This window comes from Maylandia zebra, linkage group LG5 (genome assembly GCF_041146795.1).
Source record: "Maylandia zebra isolate NMK-2024a linkage group LG5, Mzebra_GT3a, whole genome shotgun sequence".
In the NCBI taxonomy this organism is placed as follows: Eukaryota; Metazoa; Chordata; class Actinopteri; order Cichliformes; family Cichlidae; genus Maylandia; species Maylandia zebra.
Window position 1 is genome coordinate 18,692,860 of NC_135171.1, and position 24,527 is coordinate 18,717,386.

Consider the following 24,527-nt stretch of genomic DNA (forward strand, 5'->3'; position numbering starts at 1 on the left):
AAAGAAAAGAATAGAAATATGATGGGGAAGGCGTGGGGGCATAGGATATGGTGGGTGGGTACGGGAGAGGGGGTGGGTGGCTTGTCAAGCGCAGACCGAGGCTTCTCCAGAGAAGTCAAGACACGAAAGGAAGTCTTCCCGCTCACCCTGTCTGCCTCTGCGGTTCTCCCTCGGAGAGAAGGGAAAAATCTAATTATCGAGCTCCTAAAGATCTCATTATTGTCTCAGGCTCATTTGCATGTGTGAGAGCGAGCCCAGCAGGAGCCAACCTGAGGACGGCCATTTTGTGCCTGATGTGGAGCCACCGTGCCACCGCACAGTCGCTTTCTGCCACCTTTACAAATGACCAGATTAAATGTCTACCTTCGCTCACGCCACCGTTCACGTCACCCTCTGTGGCCAATGTATGATTGCTTCAATTAAAGAAACCGAGCGCAGTCGCCGAGATTTAAAGGCGATCATAGAGCTGGAAATTACAGTAATTAAGAGATGTCTACCTGCCACCCTTACCAGCCTGATTTATTGTAAACAACTTCAGTGCTGAAGCGACACACAGGAACACACAGGAACAACAACCGGCGTATACTTTGTGCTGCTGTGTTTGTGTCTGGAAGGACTCAGGAGCAAACACACACACACGCAAATGTAAATCCAAGTGTATCTGTGTGTGTGTTGGCAGGATGTGTGGGGCGATGTGAGCTGACAGCTCAGACAACAGAGATGTAGCATTGATGCCCCGGAGAGTAGAGAGGTTAGGCAGGCCACACAGCAACAAACAAGACAAACAAGACAGAGATGGAGAGTCAGGAGAGGAGCAGGGTGGCACAGAGAGAGAGGAAGGAGCAGGCAGTGGAAGGTTACACTTCTTTCTTATAAGTGATGCGCATTTGAAGCAGGTCAAGTGAACGCGCGTTCGACCTGCACTTTATCCCATTCATGTGAAAATGAATGTCAACATTCTCGTCACTCTTCAATGGCTAACATCAGAATTACACTGGGTGTTAACTCCCAGTTTCACTTCCCCCTACATGCTTACGTTCTCTTACTCCCTCCCCACCCCCTCCTCCTATCTCTTTTAGTTCTCTTTTAAGATGAGCCAGGAAGTGAAGAGTTGTAATGTAGCATTTAATTAAATTTCTATCCTTTAAGTAAACTCCTGTTCGCCAAAGCAAAGTTGAGCCCAACACGGATTGACCGCCAGCCTGGATTAAAGCCACGGAGGTCATTCTGCAAGCCAGAGACCGAGCAACGAACAGTCGAAATAGTAGGAGAAACTAAGAGTTTCAAAACCCAGATATGGTATAAAACAGTATTTATTTTATTTGCTTATGTCATAAAACCTCATTTCTACACCTGCCAGGTTCTATCCAAAGTAAATAGCGACTCAGGTTTTGATTAAAGTGTAAGCTGTAAAATCCCATTTTTGGAATCTTTTTTTTTTTCTTTTTTTGACATCTTGAGTAATAAGCAGTCATTAATTCAGTGGCATTTTTTGCACTTCTCAGAGGTCACTTGGCAATTAAACCGCGTGGCCGACAGTTCAAATTCTTTACTTTTGGGCTTTCTCTTGATGATGCTGTTTCTGATCAGCCACGGAAGATTCTGCTATTCACAGTAAAACACACAGCTCCGAACATCCCTGTGCTGCTGCTGAAAAGCTTTGACATTTAGATGTATTTTCTATATATTTAGGAGTTGAAATGAAAATGCTTTAACAGGAATGTTGCTGCATATATAGATGAAAATTGCAGATCTTTATGCAGAGTGTTATTACCTTGCTTTATAAATCAGTAAGCCCTATTTTCCCCCCCAAAAGTGCCTTACCGGGTTTAGACACCACACAGTAAATCTTACCTCATGCTCGTTTCTGACTCACATCTGTCTTTCTCTCTCTTCCCCTTTTCTGCGTTTCCCATATTGTGATGGTGCGGCCGTGTGTTTATAATGTGGCATGCTAATGAGAAGAGCAGTGCAATAACCGGACTGCTTGCTGCTCTAATAGACCCACGATCCCGCTTTATGGATATGCGACACAGCTACAAATCACGCTTTTGCATGTGGCCTGCATATTATAACCGAAAAGAATTACCAAGAGGAATGTCTTGTGTGATATCTATCAACATACACTGCTAGCTATAAAGCATGTGTTGTAACTCTGTGTGTGTATCTATATCCTCCTCAAGCTGGAGTGCAGGGATCCTGCACTCCAGCTAACCCCGCTCTCTCCACTTACTGCTGAATTCAACTCTGAAAAGAAAAAAGAAAAAACACCGACTCGCTACCCAATCACTACAAAGGCCTCATTCAATCACTCACTAACAATCACGCACACACACACACACTCACTGAAATCGAGGGAGAGATACACACAGATAGAGAGTGAAAAAGGGAAACAAAAGTATGCACCTATATCATTGACTGCAGGTGACGTGGCAGTTGGTGAAAACAAAGTTGCGGCTGGCAGAGGCTTAGTATCATGCAGATTGTGACAAAGCAGCAACTATGTGTGTGCTAGTGTGTGTGAGTGCGTGTGTGTGTGTGCTCTGACCTGCACTGGGCTCTGTTTGACCTCGTTGCTGCCAGGGGAGTTGAGTCCAGAGGCCTGCTGGAGGAGGAATTGTCTGGCTGCCTGGAGGGCCTGCAAGAGAGAATTGGAGATGATCAGATGTTTATCGTGCACGCACAGTCGTACAGTGCAGTATTTTCTGTGTTAAGCAACTCGAAAAAGTCACGCACTTTCAAAGTAATGCTTAACATTTACAAAAAAAAGAAAAGAAAAAAGCCCAATGTGTGCAGTTTCATATCACCATGCACCCATAGCGTCTGAGCGTGCACACTTTCAGTACCTGCTCTCTTCTCCAAATCTGATTTCCTCAATCTGAGGTATGCACCTGGCTGTCAGCCTGCTTGAGTTTTTATATCTGTTGGTGTGTCTGAGTTCTTTCTCAACTCATTCAAAACGTCCTCTTGACTTAAAAAAAAATCTCCGACCGTCTCCTCTGCCCATTCCCTTTTTTTCACCGATGCCCTTTCTTTTCCCCCCTCTGTTCACTTTCTTTCTCCTCCTCAGGGGAAAGTGTAGAGCGGGTTTTCCACATCCTGTGAGGCAGAAGTGTGTCAGCAACATCTTCATGTGTGTCTTTTGAATGGTGGGTGTTTTGTGTGTGTGTGTGTGTGTGTGTGTGTGTGTGTGTGTGTCAGAGTGATGTAAGGAACCGTTTGGCTTGGTATTCCCTGAAAAGCTGTGACTAACCCCCACCTAGCTCTTCACTCTCCCTTCTCTTCCCATTTCTATCGTGTCTGCCCTCCAGTGCTGTCCATCTAAACCAGTGTCACCATTGCTCACTAGCTGTTTCCATTCTTTCACTCTGCTTGAGTTTTACTGATTAATCTGGAATCTGCCTCAGCCATCTCTCCTGCCCTCTCAACATAAGGCACCTTTTCTCAATGTCTTTTATCGCCTTTAACTGTATTAATTATATTTGTTTCGTTTTGGTTTTTTTTTAATGTTTTTCTTTCCTTTGTTGTGTTTTTTGTCACAGTGCTAAAGAGCAAAACTCTCTATCACTGAGACAAATCAGTCCCTGAGGAAACAGGCATTTTTGTTGGAATGTTTGAACTACTCAGAAAACAAAACAAGAAAACACCCATCTCAAAACAGAGCCGCCTTGCACTTACCGTAAGCGCACAGACCCACACACACACACACACACACACATGCAACCACGCACAAGAGCTCATGACAGAGAGTTAGAGAGGGGAGACAGCAGGATGCACATTTGCTTCCTCTGACTCAAAGGGGAAAGGTTCCTTAGTAAATATTGATTTATGAAAGTCCCTATGTGTGTGTGTGTGTGTGTGTGTGTGTGTGTGTGTGTGTGTGTGTGTGTGTGTGTGTGTGTGTGTGTGTGTGTGCGTGCGTGCGCGCGCGCGCGCCACAAATTAACGGCCAGAATGAGGGATGTTCTTTACCCTGGAAGCTCTTACTCAACTGCAGCGCACAAGAAATCTAGTGCATCATTTCACAACACACAGTACAGTGAAACGTGCAGCACACGCTTACTTTACACTCGTGCTTATTTAATGAATTGTCGAATTAGAAGCTTGGGTGCATTAGGCAACGTTTAATTACAAAAGCAGAGAGGAGAGATTAAACCGAGGCTGAAAAGAAAGAGAAGTTCTCTGTGCAGTCAGAGTGATGAAAACCATCTGTATCGAGCACACTTGCTACTTTTGCTGAGACCGCAATTAAAACGCACACACGGACACGGCTGAGGACGTGCCTGTATACACACACACACACGCACACACGAATTTTAACACTTTGACAAAAATCTTGGGAACCCCCCTCCCATTTACTGGTTTGACCTCAGCTTTTAAGCAGCACAGACACACACACTCATACACACACATAGACACACCAAAAAAAACACAACCGCCCAGTTTGTTGGCATGTGGTGTGAATTACTCCTTGAACACCCTGTCTGCCCAGGAGTGAGTATGTGTGTTTGTCTGTGTGGGTGTGTGTGTGTGTGTATGTGTGTGCATATGGCTGTATGTTGGCAGGAGCTGGGGAGGCATGTCTGGCAACAATAAGGGACAATTCCACCCAAATTACCACCCTGATTACCACTATATTAAAGAGCCATTTATGGCTTTCATAAACGCTACAACCAAGCAGAGGTGATGCCTGTCTCCACTCGTGTGCCTGCATCCATGCATGTGTGAGTGTCTGAGACACAAGAATTAAGTTAAAAATGCAGATATTTATATACATATAAATAATCTGCAAGTTCTGCTGGACAGCAAAGAGGAAAAAATTCCCAGCTAGCTACCATTAGGGCATCTGTATACACCATAAATACAAAAAATGTTTACCGACTAGAACAGATGGTAATACAAGGCGGCTTAGCGTCGGGTATTTTTTCATTATTGATATTTACAGAATCTATTCTATATCGTCAACATCCAACAAAACCTTTCAGCCTTCCCTAATGTCTAAAGCTGTCTGTTTTTAATTACAACAATCTTGGTAACATTTATTTAAACTTAAACCGTAACAAAAGATGACCGTAATACCATGCTGCTATTCCACTGAAACTCACCGAACAATATTATTAAATTGTTTCCTCTCCCTCGGGTACCTGGACTCACTAAAAGGCAGTCAATCATAAATTTCCTGTATTTTTCCTCATCTTGCTCGGTACAGCAACTAACCATAAGTTTGGAGAGGAAGCTCAAGAAGTAGCTGATTATGTAAACATTACTTCATTCTTCCGTTACAAAGATTGCGGTTCAAGAGTGACAACACAAATCGAGATGTTGGGATTTAGAAAATAATGACCTTAGTAAGTTTAAAAAAAACCCTCCTCCTCTTCTTGTGTATTGTCACTTGGAAGCTTGTCTTTAGTACTATTGGCACCATATGTAATTGTCACTCCTTGCTTCCACCACATGTATGGCTTATATTGTGAGGTTTTACTCACACTGTAATAATTCCCATTACCTTGTGGATGAATAAACGGAACCTTGAACTTTCAACTTTGAACAACACTAGAAATTGTGCGCACGCACACAAATGCCACCAGCAACCGCAGCCAAAGCCTCTCAGGTCTACTTTGTCAAGAAGCACTTCTCTTCTCTGACCCTTCTCTTTCATTTCTACTCTTTATGCTCACTCCTTGCCTTTTTCTCTGTGTGACCTGGGCGAGCTGTAGCATTACAAAGCATGCCTCCTGCCCCCTTAACCCACCCACACACTTACACCAGCTCCTCTAAGACTCCCCCCGCTCCCCCTGTGGCATTCTTGGGGGCGCACTGCACCTTTAAAGAAAATATGAGGGAGGCCTAAGAGGGAGGCCCAACAACAGAGTCTTTGTGCTGCCGCTGAGCACTCACACACACACACAAACGCACACGCGCACGCACACACATATACACACATCAGTGGTGTCAGACAGGTTTTATTAGAGTGAGAGAGGGAGGGAGGGAGGGAGGAGGAGGAAGGGGAAGGAGGGGTGAGGAGGTCACTGCTCAGCTTGGAGGCTCGAGAGCACACTGAGTGCGCAAGTGTGTATGTCAGTTTGGTGTGTGAGTTCTTATGACTTGTCATCGCTCCCCTCTGTAAATCATCGCCTCTGACACAGCCTTTAATAACAGTGCATTTTTTAATTCAGCAGGGTCACACACACACACACACACACACACGGCTACTTTCGCTCAGATTTCCAAAAAATGCCCAACAACTACGCGTTTAATTGAAATCTGAAAACGACTAGAAGAAAGGAGACGAGAATGGTGATTTTTTTGCTGCAGGTATCTTTACTGCAGTATCTTTATGAACATGTGCACATCTGTATGTCTGAAAATAGCTTCTTCTTCACCTACAGCTGGGATGTCACGAATTAAATGTTAGATGCAAACTAGAAGGTCTCAACAAACATGTAGCAAATCCGAGCCTCCTAAAGTAGACCTGTGTGTGTCTGTATGTGCGCACCCGTGCCTGGCTCAGGTTGCTAAAGCAAACAGGTCTCTGTGTGTGTGATGAATCTGGCCTCTAATCCGCCCAGTGTGTTTGGGTGACAGAGAGAAAGAGAACGCAGGAATAAGCAAAGAAATCTAAACAGAGAGACACAGTGAAGGAAAAAGGGTGGGGGGGGGGCAGACGCAGGGGAGGGCGAGAGAGAAAGAGACAGGTGGGTACCATATGTTGGAGTAATCCGTCAGCACTGACTGAGGTCCATTGTTGACGGCCGAAACGAAACAAAATCGTCCCCCTTTTACCCTCTCCTCCCCGCATCCCCCCATAGATAAACAGCCCCCGGGGCAGACAGTGGGCTGTCCTTGGGGGAGAAGGAGGAGGAGGAGGAGGCGAGGGAGTTAGGAAGGGCAAGGGGGAGGCAGGTGGTATCAGATTTCTTTGCTCTTAGACCAAGAAGAAGAGTGTACAAAGAAAAGGAGCACAAGTGAGCGCGAGGGAAAAGCTTATTGTTGCATTTAGTGACAAGGGAGCTAAACTAGGCTCTAGCAGCTGGTGATTCACATGTCTGTGCAGCGTCTGAGGCAGTAGATAACTTCAACACCAAACAAATATCCCCAGTCTGCCCCTACTAGCTCAACAGCCTGGGAATGGTGGCTCGTAATGCACCTCGTCTCCAGTGCTCTATCCGCTCCCTTCTCCGGGAAAGAGCAATAGATGGAGACACGGGCAGATAGATTCAGGGTGAAGATGCAGAAAAGAGCATGTCACACCCTGCTGCTTCTCTAAGGTCTGCATGCCTTCTGATTTTGAATCAGCAGGAGAGGCTGGGTTCAGAAAGAAGTGGACCCCCCCCCCCCAAACTCTTCCCTCTCTCTTGCTATCTCCTTTCTGGAGGGCTGTTATTGAAGCTGAAAGCCAAGCTAAAGCTGTGTGAATGCTGCCATCCTCCTGGGTCATCCAGTGATCCCTTGTATCCATGTGCGCTGCTTCTCCTCACTTTGGCACCAAAAACACCCTCAAACTCCACTAAAATCCCCCCTCGACTTTAATTTACTCCCTCTTTCTCTTTGACTCGTTCTGTGCTACTCCACTAGTTTTCCTGGCTCTAATCTCTCTTATCTTTGATTCCTTCTCTTTCTCTTGCTACTCAGAGGGAATCATGATCAGAGAGAAGATGAAACAAGACTGAACAGATGTAATACAATCTACAAAGCATGTAAATTTGTTAAAAGGATGATGATACACAGTATAGTATCAGCTCACCTGCCTACAGAGATAGGCCCAGTATTTACACACACACACTGTACACAAAGTGAGATTCCTGAAGAGGTGACAGTTAGTGAGATTGCTCTATGACTTTGGGGCATATATGAGTGAGGGCTTGGTTACAGCCACAGTGAAATCTCATGTATCAAATGCATCACTGTCAGTCACCACATAAACCAGATTGCTTTCCCAGATCACTTTATTTCTCTCCGTCTACATCACCTGATCTGTCTCCCACCTTCACTCTACCTCGCCATATAATGCACACAAATATTTGCTTGGCACTCCTCCAAGTATTCTGTCTTTCTGAACCCCTGGCCTCTCATCTCTAGAAATCTGTTATCCATACCCTTCTTCACAACAGCAAATTCTGACAGCAGGTACGGGTTAGGCGCAGGCCTAAAATAGATCGTCTGGGTCTTCCAATGGAAGCAAAGTCTTGTGAATGCAGCTGTTGGGCTTAAGAGGGGACCCTCGCCTTCCGCCTTTGACTGACAGACAAAAAACGGCTATAGTGACGACTGAATGAACGGCATTCTCGTGTAAAGTATTTAAAAGTTGTTGTAACAGATATGTATTAACCATTTTGCACAGTTTTATATTGGTAAAGAGCTTTTATGGAACTGTCGTCATCAAGGCTGCAGTCAGGAAGTTTTTATTCCAACCAAACATTACAGCAGCTGATTTCACTGATGCTCATTTTTTCCAGCAGACATTAAATTTAATGGGAATTTTGCAGGATTTTGCAAGGACACAAATATAGGCTCCTTTGTAGCACAGAAAGGAGGAAAAACAGTCTGCTGAGCCACTGCGACGGCGGTGTCTACAGAAGGAATCATCGCGGAGAAAATAAAGGAGTTTTAGGTAGTGTTATTCACCATGCCAGTCATGGCCTTATTGATTTAGCGTATATACAACAATGCGACAAAGGAAACAGGGAATGGCGAGTATATTTAAGACAGATCAGGGGTTTCCACGGGGTAAACATATATGCAGAAGGAATTTGCAGCTTGAACCAAAGCCTTCTAAAGCCTGTCAATTTCACGGTGGGTTACAAATAAACTACCCTCTGCCAAGCCTTCAACCCTTTCCTCCGACTCCTCATCGTGCACGCCTTCTCTTTTTCTGGTATTAATCAGGTCTTTCCGCCCTCCCCTTCACCAGCTTTCCTGTCATTTGTTTTCGCTCCCTCAAACGTGGATTTCAGACCAGTTGTCCACCAATTTAGCGGAGCTTAAGCAACACCGAATGCCTCAGTCTAAACTATCTGGGACACCTTCGGAACCACCGGCCAGCGGCAGGCCCGTTCAGCTATTTAATGTAATGTTTCCGCAATATAAAGGCACCGTTTGAGTGCTGAGGTTTTTAAAATGGCTGAAGCAAGCTTCTCTGGGCCCCAGACTGACCATTAAAGAGAGGAAAGACCGTATTCAAGAGCCAATGCTATAAAAACTCACAAACTCCAAAAGAACTTCAAAATACGTCGTAGTGTTTGAAAACCCTGGCTGATTTTAGATTTTTTTTTTTCACATACTATTTTTCACAGAAGGGACCTGTTCTAAACTCCGGGGACCCTGCCGACTTCCAGATGGTTCTCTTCAGTTCAAAACTGTTTTGTGAAACGAGAAAACCTCTCCCCTTCAACTATGTCCCGACACTCATCTAATGTTTCTATTGATTCACGGGGGTATACCCATGGTCATAAAAAAAGAGCTGAACGAATACCCAGAACTGTTTTATATCATGACACAATTCATCATCATATACACACATCTTAAATCCAACACGAGAGCTTTTCGGCTATTTTCTGTTAAGTGAAGGGAAAAGGGCACGGAGAAATAGACAATTAAAGATAATGATGAGGTGAGGAGGGACAGAAAGAAAGAGGAACTCCCTTCCTAGGGAATATAAAAGCAGCTCCCTCTGTACTGTAGGCCTCAGCTCAGTCCAGGCGGCTAATTGATGGCAAATAGCTCTACAGCAGTTTCCTTACACACACACGCGCGTGCGCACACTCACACACAAATACACGTCATATATTATATACACATATGCAGTTTCTCTGCGGTTTTCAACACAGCTCGTTTGGCAGGAGAGGAAGGTCTCGCTCCAGACAGACCCAACCCATAGAGGAAAACACACACACACACACACACACACACACACACACACACACACACACACACACACTTATAATATTTAGCACTCATCTCGTATAAGGTAGGACAGTTTAGTAGTCGGGTCATGCTCCTGGGAAGATAAGGCCACATAGGTGCAGGTCTTAGCTGGGTGACGTTTCAGCCATTTCTCCTGCCCAAACCATGATGAGGATAGCACTAGCCTGGCAACCAGGCCTCACATATGGAAACCGTTTAACTCTTATTATTAATAACCGAAAAAAAAAAAACGTGGGGGGAAAAAAAAGCAAACTAATAACACATGCAAGACACTGCCAAGACCCAGCGCGCGAGACAGAGGAAAAACACATACATACATACACAAACAAAGACTGTCTGCCATGTGCACATGCATGCACAAACACGTACACACAAAGAGAAATGCGCACACTCAGAAGTCTATTGGTTAAACAGAAAAGCGCAGTCCTAGTCAGTGGCCTGTAAAAGCATTAGCCCGCCTGCCTGCGTCGATGGAAATAAAACTCTTTCATGTTTTTGGTTCAGAGGGTTTTTACACCTGGTTGTGGCTGTAGAGATCGAGATAGACACACCCTAACACCCACCCTTACCACACACACACACACACACACACACACACACACACACACACACACACACACACACACACACACACACACACACACACACACAGAGCGGAAGTGGGCAGTACAACAAAGGCTGGCTGCTGTACAATAAGTTTAACTAAACAAGCACAAAATCTTTAACTTCCCCAAATGAGGAGCAGGGTTGGGGTGTGCTATTAAAAAAGGGGAAATGGGGAACTATGTGTGCACGCTAGACTGTGTGATTTAGTAAGAGATGTAGTGAGGCACATTTTTAGGTTAAAATAATACAAAACCAGAAACCAGCCAGAAATAAAAGGAAATTTCAGCATGAAAAGTCTGCTCATGGCAGTTTTTATGGCTTTCTTTAGTCTTCATCATTCACAAAACATCTGCTTTAATCCATTTCCCTGCTTAACATATTACTTTTTACTAGATTACACAATTTTTATACTTTTCACTTGCAACACTTACAACTATGGCTATTTGTCATGTGTTTCAGTTATGGAAAACTTAACTAGCAAGACAACAAAGGCATTCTTTCTATCAGGTGAAAGGAGGGTGCCGTGCACGGTTCCAGAGCTCAAGAAGAAGGCAAAAAAAGAAAGGGAAAGAGAAGAGCTACATTCCTCTCGTCCTCCCTGTTGACTCTAATCTCTCCTTTAAAATGGCTCGCACAAAGGACCAGCACAGACTAGCTAATTAGCAACACTTTAGGCCTCTGCAGCTTTTGTGTGTGTAGTGTGTATATGTGTGTGTTCATTGTGTGCATCCTGGGCTCTCAACTGTTTCCAGGGTAACTGCTTGCCCGGCAGCCTTGCAAGCGTTGCACATTTTGTCTTTACTTTCCTGTTGTTCCCCTCTCAGTGTCCATCTAGTTCTGTAGATTTAAGTAGTAAGAAGTAACAGCACAGACCGGGCACTTGGACCGGGATAGGAAATGGTAAATGGCCTTTATTTGTATAGCGCTTTACTAGTCCCTAAGGACCCCAAAGCGCTTTACAAATGCAGTCATCCACCCATTCACACACATATTGGTGATGGCAAGCTACATTGTAGCCACAGCCACCCTGGGGCACACTGACAGAGGCGAGGCTGCCGGACACTGGCGCCACCGGGCCCTCTGACCACCACCAGTAGGTAACGGGTGAAGTGTCTTGCCCAAGGACACAACGACGAGACTGTCCAAACCGGGGGCTCAAACCGGCAACCTTCCGATTACAAGGCGAACTCCCAACTCTTGACCCTTCATCGCCGCAATAGGAGGACCTTATAACACAAGAAGTTCTCCTAGAAGCAAGTCTCATCCTTAGGCACACATCTGGATAGATTATTTTTAGCTAACAAGACCAATCCTGCAACTAAAGACACGGGTTAAGAGTTAACATTTTAATGACTGCACGCATAGCATCAGCAGTCAAATTTGATCAAACTGGAGCAAAACATTTTGTGAATATGCACGACTAAAAGGGTTAAAAAGCTGCTTTCTTTACCAATTACCCTTCTACATATGCAGGCAAGAACTTTTATGATCGTGCAGATTTATTTGCGGCTCAATCCAGAGTGTGGGAGTATCAGTTTTTTGGGATCGTCCCACCAAAGTGCTTGTACAAAATGCCATGCTAAGCCAGGTTATGGATACAGTAACCCAAGAAAAACAATACACATTGCCACATTATTTCTATGATACTAAGTAGATTTGTCTGCCACCACACACGTGAAACATTCATGAACCTTAACTGTGCGCGGCCACCTGTGCAACAACATATTTAACTTACACGTTTCCTTGTTTGGGTAAATGAGTGGAGTGCATGGTTGCAGACTAAAGCTGTCCTGTCTTGGTGCCTTATTCCAGATGAACTCTGCAACAGAGCACCTGATCTCAAGTCAGTTAAAACCAATTATGTCTGGAGAAGCATCCCCAGACACACGCACACACAAGCTGTTACTAATAATAATGAGGTCTTTCAGCTTTGTTTTGTGACCTGTGACCTTATAACAGCCTTCAGTCACCATGGTGACAGGTTGAGGAGTGGAAGTCCTATTTCACTCAACTTTTTAACCTCCATAAACTGTGTCTGCTGCAGCCCATTCCTCGACGTGTCTTGTGTGCATGTGTGTGTTATTTACCTGACAACACCGCCAGGCCTACCCAGTGTGAGTGCTTTCAAACACTCCCATGGCAACCAAACCCAACCTAACCCCTACAGGTGCCCAGGTATGTGTGAGTATAACACTGTCTCCACAACAGAGACAGGACAAACACACACAAACACACATTTTTTTTGTGTGTTCGTGCTGTCTATTTTCATCTCTGGGTCCCTTGACCGGTCGGATCAATCAACCATGACTATGTCCATGCTAGCTCATCTGGTCTGCTGAACCATGTCTACTCTCCGTCTTTTGCTATAGTCCTGTAGCATACTTATGTGGAAGACCGTATTAAGGAGTTTACAGTTTTACAGTACTGCTCAAGTTGATGTGAAAACTGTGGTGAATATTTCTGCTATAATTTCAGAAATGTGCTAAACTATGGTGGATTTTTCCTCTTTAGCTAGAAAATGAGCATGTATTATGAGGAGGTCACGGGGGAGAAATGCAAAAGAACTGAGAGAACAAAAGTGCGAACAAAAAAACAAACTCCGCATTTCAATAGCTTGGCTGGAGAAAGCATTAAAAATTATTTTATTGACACAAAAAAATACTATTAGAATTAGGTATGTGGGAAAAAAAGAGAAATTTGAGGAGGGGGGGTCAATTGAACACCTCCATCCATCCATCCATTCGCGTCCACTTATCCTTTTCAGGGTCGCGGGGGGCGCTGGAGCCTATCCCAGCTGTCATAGGGCGAGAGGCGGGGTACACCCTGGACAGGTCGCCAGTCTGTCGCAGGGCCAACACACAGGGACAGACAACCATTCGCACTCACATTCACACCTATGGGCAATTTGGATTAACCAATTAACCTATCCCCACAAGCTGCATGTCTTTGGACGGTGGGAGGAAGCCGGAGTACCCGGAGAGAACCCACGCAAACACGGGGAGAACATGCAAACTCCACACAGAAAGACCCCGGCCTGATGGTGGAATTGAACTCAGGACCTTCTTGCTGTGCGGCAGCAGTGCTAACCATCGTGCCACCGTGCTGCACTCAATTGAACACCTTTGAACACTAAAGCTATATTTTGGGTATTGATGCATATTTGTTCTTTAGGTAGATGTTTGTATGCTAATAAGCAAGCACCCAGAAGCTTTAAAGATTTGCAGTAGAGTGCTTCCGTATATCCGGATCTCAAAAGATAGTCAGTGTCAGGGTCCCTGTGCCTACCCGGTCGGCTCAGTACGGCTACATATGTTTTGTATTCCTTTTTTTATTTTTTTCCTGCTCTCTCCTTTCCCCTCTTTCCCTCCTCCCTCTGCCTGGGCAGAGCTCACCTGCGGGCTCCTGCCCTTGGCCCACGCACCTGTGGCTCATCACGAGTGATCCAGCTCCTTTATAAGACGGCAGCCCTGTGTTTCTCGTCGCTGGACCGTTGCCGACCCTCGTCAGTGTAACCCCAGCTCAATGACTTCAGAAGTGTTTCATAGCGATTTACCTAACTACCCATTCGTGTCTCTGTGTACAGATTCCCTGGACCTACCCCTGTGTTACCCGAGTGAGTGGAGTGTGAGGAGGAGTGGACGGAGAGTGTGCGAGTGTGAAGAGGAGTGGACGGAGAGTGTGCGTGTCTTTCCCGTTCGTGTGTGGACCCCCGGAGCCCGGCTTTCCCCTCACTTTTGTAAATAATCACCTGGTGCATCATAATAAAGACTCTTGTGCTTTCAAGACCTAGAGCCTGCGCGTGAGTCCGTTCAGTCCCGTTGTGACAGTCAGGGTAGCCGATTATATTTGTTGTGTGTTCATGTCTTAAATCATCCTGATTATTAAGTATGAAGTACTGGTTAAGACAAAGATTGATTTTCTGAGATCCCAACGAGTAAAGAAAAAGTAAAGAAGTCAAATTCAAGGAAGACACAAAAAGGGTACTGCTATTCCTTTTAAGACTCCTAGAGGAAGTAGTTGCTCTATAGGTCTCTTTGTATCAATGCGGTAATAGCAGTGGGTGTTCTGTGATGGTAGGCAACCCTATTTGCCCCTCCTCTGTCTCAGCATGACCTCTGGTGACCTGTGAACCATACTGACCTCCCACATAAAGACGAAGGCCTGGGCAAGACCGAGGGAAAGCTTTTAGGAGGTGACAGCACTCAGGGAGAAGAGTGGGACTGATTTAGTGACCAGAACACATGACAGACAAACAGTTATGGGTTTATGCATGCATGCATGCAGACAGGCAAGAAAAATGCATTGGTATATAAACTGTTGTGCAGATGCACTAAAAAGGAGCTGAATTTGATTATTCCTAATAATCCAGAAACAGTAACTGAAATGCTCTTTTCCCATCTACCTTCTCTTTTCAAGTCACCCCTTCACCTCAATCTGCTCTGCACTCCTGACCTGAAATTGAACTCTGTTGAGTGCTGGAGGTCAAACAAGACACAACAGTCCCAGTGACCAACATTCACCTTCCATAATTCAGCAAAGCCTTTTCAGCCAAAGCTAGCGAATCCCATATGGCTCAAAACCTCCCCACCTCCATTCATACGGGCCATAATTACCGAGTCTAGCCAATCTAACAGGAAGCCATACGTTATATGAATCATCCAGCATCTCTCATCATCTGTTAACATGCTCACACACACAGCATTCTCATACATCTGTCCGCAAAGCACTCCCAGCATCAAACCCAAATGTTCACTCTTGAACGTGCACACACACACAATGCACACACACACACAAAACAGCTATCTTTCATCAGTGTTTGTGTATATCTGAGATCTGTATCGGTTCCCCCTGATCTCCAGTCATCACTGCGGCTCCTTAATTACACCCTTCATTAACTCACATCAGCTCTGTGCACGTGTGTAACTTCCTATATGTGTCTGTGTGAGCGTATACGAAAAAGCGAGCGTGACAAAGATCGCTAGTATCCGAGTGTGTGCGAACGTGCACACGTGCGCAACACGAGGGAAGCACTGAGGAAAAAATAGAACATGACAAATGGGAGTGGGGATCGAAGCTCCAAACCAATTTCTAAAACTGCCTTTTTCTCAACCAATGTTCCTTTTAAACCCTTGGGGGATGGAGACCACTGCTACAGTCTGCTTCTCACTTTCTATTTGCGTGTAAGAGTGAGTTAAGCACAAGAGAGAGGGGAAAAACTCCTGTCTGGCTGGTTTAGGCAACTGATGAGTAGCCCTGCCAAGAGGAAATGGCACCTTTTTGTCACCATCTCACTCTCTTTCCTACTTTCTTCTCCTCTCTTCCTCTCATCACCAGAAGCGATTAATTGACAGTAATGGGAGGGGGGGGAGACAGAAATGGGTGAGAAGAGAGAGGGGGTGGCAGCAACGTACAGCATAGACTTAAAATCTGCCAAAAACAAGGAAAAAGGTGGTAGGAGAGACTTAAACGGAAGGAGAGAATAGGAGACACCTGGTTCTCGTCAGTGAACCCTCCACCCAGCCACACATACACACACACTTTGAGGTTTGTTAGGATTTATCCTGCTTACATTTCTCTTCTGCTATGCATCATTTCACGTCCACACCCGGCACCTCAACAAACTGCCATACACTCTCCACCGCACTCTCACTTTTCCACCTCGCTCTCCTCTCGCTCTGTAACTCGGCTCATTGTTTTCCCTCCTTGCCCTCCCTTCATCTCTCTCCACGATGATGGGGCAAAACTGGTCTTCACCCCCTTTTCACTTTCTTCCCTCTTTCCTGCTCTGTTCTTTCTGGGGAGGCAGACAGGCCACATTCCACAGGGAGGCCCAGGCGCCCTTTTCTGACACGTCTCAGCATTACACCCCTCCCTCATCCCTCTATTTCTTCTTTCCAGCCCACAAATGCCCCCCACCCCCACCCCCCTTCTCCGTCCCAGTGCTGCCTCTTCACCCGTCCTTTTACCTTCATTCCTGCTGACTGGTAGTCCCATCTTCCAATTTCTCTTCTCTGTTTATCCCTCATCATTTACTTTCCTATCTTTCTGATTTTCTCTACCTATGACAGACAAAAATAAAAAATAAAAAAATTAGACTCCAAAGACAGAGGCCAGTTTAGAGGTTTGATGGCTGGAGATGGCTGTGATTTCTCTCAGGTTCCCAAGAGGCCCAAGGAAAAGATGGCTTTGTGTTCTGACAACACTGAGCTGTCAGGATCCCAGTATGTCAGTGTGTATATCTTTTCTGCTCCAGTGCGCATTGGCAACGCTGGTCTACACTATAGCTTCAGGTGAGAGACTCAAGCGTGGAGATAAAAGGAGGATAGGGAGCAGGAGGTATGTCCATGAGATTTAGGTAGCGTCTTAAGTTAAAAAAAAATGTATGCATGTATATATATATATATATATATATATATATATATATATATATACACACCATTATTTTACAATCAAGTCTGAATATGAAAGGACGAAAATCAAAAGACCAGTACAGACTAAAAAGTTAGAAATCCTAAATTGAAATCTAAAGCTAAGACATTTTCCTTCTAGTTTTTAAAGACTGACTATGAAATAAATAAATCTAATAAAACTTAGTAAAGTCGTATGAAAATGTCTTAAAATAAGTATAATGTTCTCTTTTAACCTCCTAAGACCCAAACTCTTCCACGGCATGCATTTTTAATTTCTCTTTGATATTTGGGCATATTTGGGGCAGATGAATGTAAAAACAAAGAATTACCAGATTATTTTTTTTACCTTATTTTTGTTTTTAAGAAAAATAAGAGCCACATATGAGGATATTCATTTAAAATTTTGATAGAACAGTAGCAGTATAATGTCCTCGTAAGTGGATATCAGGCCCATGTAGAGCAAAATTGAGTATTTTGGTCTAAATGCCCCAAAATGTGATGTCCGCATATGTAGACGGCAGGTCCTAGGAGGTTAAATAACAAAATTCACTCTTAATAAAAGTTAGGATACAACAACAAAAATAACATCTTAACTCCTGCTGCATTTAAACTACATATAGTATATTTTAATATTTTCTAAGATCTTTCATTTAAACATGGATAAAATATTAATAATAACAAAGTTTAAAAAATAAAACAGATGAAAGATAAAAGATAAACTTAAAAAACTCAGCTCCTATCAAAGAAATAAACACTCCAAGGTGCTTTAATCTTATCCAGGGAGTGAGGCAACGAGAGCGGAGAGTTTGGGAGGTGTGTGAAGGGAAACAAAGGCTTGTGATATTTCGAAGGGCTGAAGGTGGCACGCAAGCTTGTAAATGTACGCGTGAATCTTAAGTCAGTGAAAAGACACGGTACAGGTGATTCTAATAGCATTTTAAGCAGACACATGTTTAAGAGTCCTCAACATAATCGCATGTATGCAAAAACTACGCCTCACAATCCAAAATGCATTGCTGTGAAACACCCATAAATCAAGTAAAAAAGAACACAATGGTTCCAGACGAAAAAAACACAAACATGTATAGCACAGGAAGACCACACCTTTAACTCTTAACAAGTCAACTTCGCGAGAATCGAGTTAAACTAAAAAAAAAAAAAAGCTGTTCATAAAGAACTACCACAATGCAAATTTACAGTCACATATGTGGATGTAACATTTTTGTGAGGTGAGCGTTGGGATCTGGAGGAAAGGTTGTGCTTGTCTTTCATGGTCCATAGTGGCTGGGGTGGGGGGGGTGGGGGGTTAGTACAGCAAAAGAGAGGAAGAGAAAAAGATGGAAAGAGAGAGGGAGCTATGTTTGTGGTTGGTAACCCGCTCGAGAGAGGAAATACCAGGGTTCACGCACACATACACACACCTATATACACACACACACAGGTGCAAAAACATAGAGAGCATAGACACGTCCAAGAGAATAAAGACCTGCTTTGTATGAGCTACAGGTTTGGTGTTTAAATGTGTGCATTTGTGCGTGGCAGTGTGTGTCTCTGTGTGTGTGTCCTCGGCTGAAGGTTGCTGAGGAAGCAGGGTGAGGATGCAGTCATGGGAAGGAGGAGGGAGGGCAGGACAGGAGTGAAGGGCTTCGAGTGTTCTTCATTCACCTAAGGCTCCATCATTATAATTAGGGGGGAATCATTTTAGCAGCAGGGAGGAAACCCTGATTTTTTTGCCCCCCCTGGGTTTCCTCACTAGAAAGAACCCAGAAACCCACACTGACCCTCTGTGACGGGCAAACACACAAAGCATGCATAAAAAAAATAAACAGGAGGACAAAAATGTGTTCTATCTATTAATCTACTCAATAAAGAAAACGCCTCAACATTTACTGAAAAACGTGAATCACTAAGTTTCCACCATTAGATCATTAGACGACAGCATGGCGGACATTTTTGTGTATTTACGGACAAATGACTAGTGTAGAGACCTTTATATGAAAAAAAAGTTGTGAAATTCTGTGTGTGTGTGTGTGTGTGTGTTTGTAAGTTTGTAGTACGTGAAAAGGTCCAGGGTCCTTCAGACAGTAATCAGTAGAGAGTTATGTGGATTCTGAGGGGAATGAGAAATAAAATTTTCATCCAAGAAGTTCCGGGAAAAGTTTGGAAATTCCATTTGACGCAGTGGCCAGTGTGTGTGTGTGTGTGTGTGTGTGTGTCTGTGTGTGAGAGAGAGAGAGAGCAAGAAAGACAGAAGAAGAATAGCATAACTCCAGACGTTATGGACACACATCCGAGTGCTATATGGAGTGTGTCATAAAAATAAGAATCTGAAATGTACACACACACAGAGCTTACCTACAATAGCTCATTCTTCCCTGTTTTCTTCTTCAGAATTGTGAGGACTGTGTAAATATCCATCACTGGGAATCTCACGAGTAGGAATTAATGCGGGGAACTGTGTCCCAGTGGAATTATTTGGCACATTACGAAGAGTGGCTAATTAAAGCAACGACCAGCCAACCTGTCAGAGCTTTTCACTGTTCGCACACACAAAGCTAACTATTACTGTGTGGCCACTCGAGTGCTGTCACATCTGTACGTTATGCAATGACCTCACGTGTACATGCTGCTCCATACGATGTGCCATATATACAATCACGAGTTGCACAAGGGTTGCAAAACAAGTCTCATGAGTACATATAGACAAATGGAAACAGTGCAAAAAGCATGCATTACACCCATAGGGAGACCCCACAAAGGCCTAAAAACAACATGCGCACACTTATATGCAACACTAAAGCACACACCTGTTGCTGTTGCAGGTGGAGTAAGTCAACTGGGCTGATCTCTCCATTGGTGTCTCCGTTGGACCCACCCTCTCTACCGCCCCCTCCATCCGACTGGCTACTGAGGCTGCTGACTCCGTTCTGGTTGGACGGCGTCGTACGAATGGTCTCAGAGGCTGATTCCACCATCATCACTGGCACCTGAGGACAGAAGGGCGTGTCACAGGTTGAACAAAACTGACCTGGGCAGTTTCAGCTCTTATCTGATAGAACGGATCAAGTTGGGAAACTAAAGTTATGCTGAAGGAGAGAGAGAGAGAACAGTGTGCGTATACGTGCATATACACTTTCCTTTCTAAAAAGGGCTCGCGGTCATGCACAAACCTGCCCAAGAGGCCACAAAGCAACACCTAAAGCAGACACTTTTTTTGTGTGCGTCTCCATGTAAATGTGTGTGTCTCTGAGCATACACAATGGATTAGGATCACATGTGCAGCAAATCTAAACTGACAAGTCTGTTAATACTCTGCTATATAGTTAAATAACACACACATTTCTCCAATAATCAGAGGTGGCATGTGTGCGCTGTGTGTGAGACATGAGCTGGTTGCTCTTTGAGAAAGATCTGTTTGATGCACCTTCAGAGGGCCTCTCTAATTAGAGCGTGTTCCTTCCACAAAACCCGACAAAACGAGCCATTCCTGGATGTGTTGTTGTTTTTGAGAAACAACGCCTCGCAAACACACAGGCGCATTTGCCATCGTTAGGAGCTCGAGCGTGGGAGAGAGGAGACACAGAGACACACACTCTGCGTGCGCCGAACACACACAAGCTCAGCTAATACAAAACAAAACAAACCTTCACACAAGCACGCAGGCTGTGAACTCCTAATGACAAGCTCAATCTCGTCTTTCTGCCTCATCCAGTTTTAGAAATTAACACACACAGACACACACAAACATGCAAGTGCACACTTTAAAAGGGGAAAGTTCTCTTTGCTTTTACTTCAGCATTCCGGAGTGGGTACACAAAACGCCATCGAGGCATTCTACCTGCCGTCTGCGTCTGTGTGCGCGCGTGTAACGCATGTGTGTGTTGTTTCAGAGGCGTACAACCCATGGCTTCTGGGGAAACAATAAAAGCTATTTCATGGGAGAATCTAACTTTTCTTTTCCTCTGAGGCAAGAGTAGGTGAACATGAGTGTGTGTGTGCATATTTTTTTTCTCTCTGACAGCAGGTGAGGGTGAGAAATCGCTGGTGGCTTTGTTAATGGAATGCTGCCAAATGTTTGCTGGGGGACAGGGACCTTAGCATGTTTGTGTGCATGTAGGGGGAGGTTACAAGTGTGTGCAGGTGGATGGGCTTGTTAAATGGTCAGTTCTCTCAAATCATACTCCCCCCCCCCAAAAAAACAAAACAAAACAGGTTTTCTCATTGATGAGGTCTCCAGCCCTGCTGATAGTCTGGTTCCACTTTTAAAGGTTTTGCAAAACCCGGATATAAATTTTCCGCTCTTTTGTGTCAGTTCCACTCTATATCACTTTTTTTTCTGGGGATAGAATCAAAAGTATTGGAGGCAAGCGTCTCAAGGCCTTAGAACGTGGAAATAAATCCATGCAAGCTATCAGTGCCACTTAAGCGCACCGGGCGAACGTGGATCATCGAGGAATTCTATGAGAAGGATTCAGAATGTCTTCGTTTATATGAAAACCTCTCTCCGGTTTCAGTCCCAGACGAGCTACTGTTTGGCCACTGTGGCGAGACCATTTTTTGCCATACATATTATTATTTTTTAAAATATTGCGAGCTAAACCTTTAAAAGTACAAGGTGCTTACTGACATATTTCACCAGTTCGAGACTCTTCCCTAACAAGCAGCGCCATTCGAGAGCCACAAATCACACTGCAGTATTTTTCCTCCCCATTAACTCTCCCCTGTCTCCCTCCTGGCACCCATCCGCCTGTGAAGTTAAGAGTGAGAAGTAGAGCGTTATTGTGACATTTAAAGCTAGTCACTTAATCTCCAACCTCACTCCTCTCCTCAGTGCGCTCTCTCGCTCTCTTTTTCATTGTCCCACCCCCACCCCAACCCTCATCTCCTCCCGCCTTCATCCACACCCCTGCTAGGTCAAACTACTCCCTGAGGTAATATTATGAAGCAAGGCATAGTGCTGAGTGATCAACACATCTCGCCGCACAGTCCACTGACTTTGCACTGCGGTAGAAAACTCCTCACATCATCACACATTTCACTACGCATGAATCACCGGTCTGCTATCTATCCCACACTATATTGTGCCATGCCGTAATGTACTGTAGACCCATCTGCTTTTTACTCTTTCTCATTGACCTTATTAGCAATGAGGGGAAGAGAGATAAAGACAGACAGAGAGATGGAGCTTGCAGGTGGACAAGGACCTAATGGGAAAGTGGGAAGTGTTTAAAGCTGCAAGCACATGCCTTGTCTTTTATACACACACACACACACACACAGGCCAGTGTGGTGGTATGCCCATCTAAAGGGTGTGTACTCTGTCATATCCTGTAATGGGTGTATATAAGTTGGTGTAATGGAGGTCGGGAAAAAGGCAGGGGCATAAATCTACCCTGAAGTCTTTGATTAGGGTTATGATACACACACACACAGACACACACGATTTTTACATTTAAGTGTTTCTGGCAGCGAAGAGGAGCTGCCCGTGCAAAGGCCTGCCTCAGCCCGCTACCCCGCTCTCAATCTGCGCCTCTTTCTTGCTCTCTCAATCTCGCTACATGCTCAGACCCTCTCTTGCTGAACCCCTGACCTGAGAGTGTGTGGGGAGAGACATTCCCACTACCCCGAGGGGACTGAGCAAGGGAGGGCGGAGTGCAGATCAGAGAGATAAAGAATGTGTTTGGAAGAGAGGGAAATAAAAGGCCTCTTTTGCCTTTTAATTGGGATGGAGAAGAGAAGGAGGGTAATGGGACTCAACATGTTTCTGATGACTCTGGCGTATACGTGAGTGTTTGTGTGTGTTTGTCTAAGAGGCTGACACCTACCTTTGTACTGTAATGGATTAGCTCACTGCGAACGCTTGGTGCATGTGTTTATGTGTGCGTCTGGTGAGATTGATGAGCCGAGAGGCGTTGGGACGAGTCTTGTTGCAACACGTACTGTAGCTTGTTCAGATGTTCCCAAAAACACAGCATTAATAATAATGATCAGAACAAAAAACTCTCACTCTGTTTCCTCCCATTGCTCTGGGTGTGTGAAGTTCAAACAAGCCGAGCCAAATGCCCAGTAAGCTGGCTCACCGCGGCTGACTCCCAGGCTTTGTCTGTGGTATTTGCTCTGTCAGATTCCTCCTGGTCACTGCTCATCAGGAACTTTGTAAAACCGGACCGGTTTCACTTTCTGCGAATGCATGTGTGTTTGTGCGAGAGGGGGGAGAGATTTGTGTACGGCGTGTATTTATGTGTGCATCTGTGTTTACAGCAGCTTAGTGAGATAATAAGTCTTTATCATGTTATGCCTCATGTGGGAATATTTCCTGCACTCCCAGAACGCCTGTTCTGTTTCCTCCGCCTTGCATCAGCTCACAGGAACGCTGCTTATTAGGCAAAGAACTGAGGGAATAAGAGTGGGAGGGAGAGTGAGTGGAGGAGGGAGGGGGTAAGGGGGAAAAAATGTCTGTACCAGTATCTACACTCCATCATCTATCTACTTTCATCTGACTCTTGAATTATCTCTCCTGCTCTCTTCATGCCGTCTTTCTCCCTCTGGTTATGCCTGGCAACTAGTGGCAGGTTCAACCCTGGAAAACATTAAAGTTTTCACCCTGAAATAGAACCCACATAGGTTATGTCTATGATCTCTGATAGTTCAATCAATATTTGTGAGCAAGTGAGACTGTCTTCTGAAGACAGTATCTGAGGAGCCACAGCTCTAACCCGTTTTGTAATCAGGAATCTCAATTCAGAGTTGACAAAGAGTGGCTCTGTGGATGCACAAAATATCTGGTTAACTGTTACAACTGCGAGGACTTTACTTCATTACAAATGACAGTCTCGGAGGAAGGAATGGGAATCGCAGTCGTTATTGTCACTCTGTCCAGAGAACGTCCTATTTACTGTCACTGGGGAAAGCTAAAGGATTTGTCTCCTGAAAACATTACAAAGAGCCTAAGCTGCTCTACATTTGCGCTTTGACAAGGACAGGAACACTGTCATGCAAAGACAGATCATGATTTAGTAAACACTTACACGCCCATATTCTCACACTCTCACCCAACAAGCTGTCAGACTCCGGTGCTAAATAAACTGTGACACTATCCCCGAGGGAATCTGATTTAACCCCAAACGCCAGAACAAATCCAACTATCAGATCTGGCCACTTATGTCTTCATAAATCCATTTGTTGGTTAATGAGTGAGAAACACAACCCGAAACACTGAGTAAATTGTACTTATCTGCCACAATGACATACTCTGCTGTTGGGTGTAAAACAATAGAAAGAAATGAAAAGCAATAAGTAGATATATTTGCTTTAATAAATAAAGCAGTGACTATTGGAGGAGTTCTACAACATCTTGCTATCAAAGCACCTAACGCTTTACCTTTTTACACAAGCAAATGACTATTTAACCAATGAGGCTACCGTGTGCGTGTCCGCACATGCTTAGCAGACTTGTTAAGAACAGTCACTCTAAAGTCAGTTAAACTAATTACTGTCAACAGAGCATGCATTGTTGTGAAGCATATTCATAGTGCTAACTATATTTGCCTTATTTCACTGCTTATTAACAAAATGTTACCAGTTCTC

The 24,527-nt window shown here is 44.5% G+C and overlaps 1 protein-coding gene across 3 annotated transcripts in view; it reads right to left on the reverse strand.

The window, feature by feature from the left end:
• The window catches only part of foxp4 (forkhead box P4), a 93,240-nt gene that overhangs the window by 39,875 nt on the left and 28,838 nt on the right, over positions 1-24,527 (reverse strand). For all 3 annotated transcript variants that reach the window (XM_076883927.1, XM_023154476.3, XM_023154475.3), the window contains exons 2-3: positions 19,748-19,927; positions 2,549-2,638 (exon numbers count right to left, since the gene is read on the reverse strand). In XM_076883927.1, the coding sequence (XP_076740042.1) occupies positions 2,549-2,638; positions 19,748-19,918 (261 nt within the window). In that variant the 5' untranslated portion in view covers positions 19,919-19,927. The remainder of the gene's footprint in view (positions 1-2,548; positions 2,639-19,747; positions 19,928-24,527) is intronic.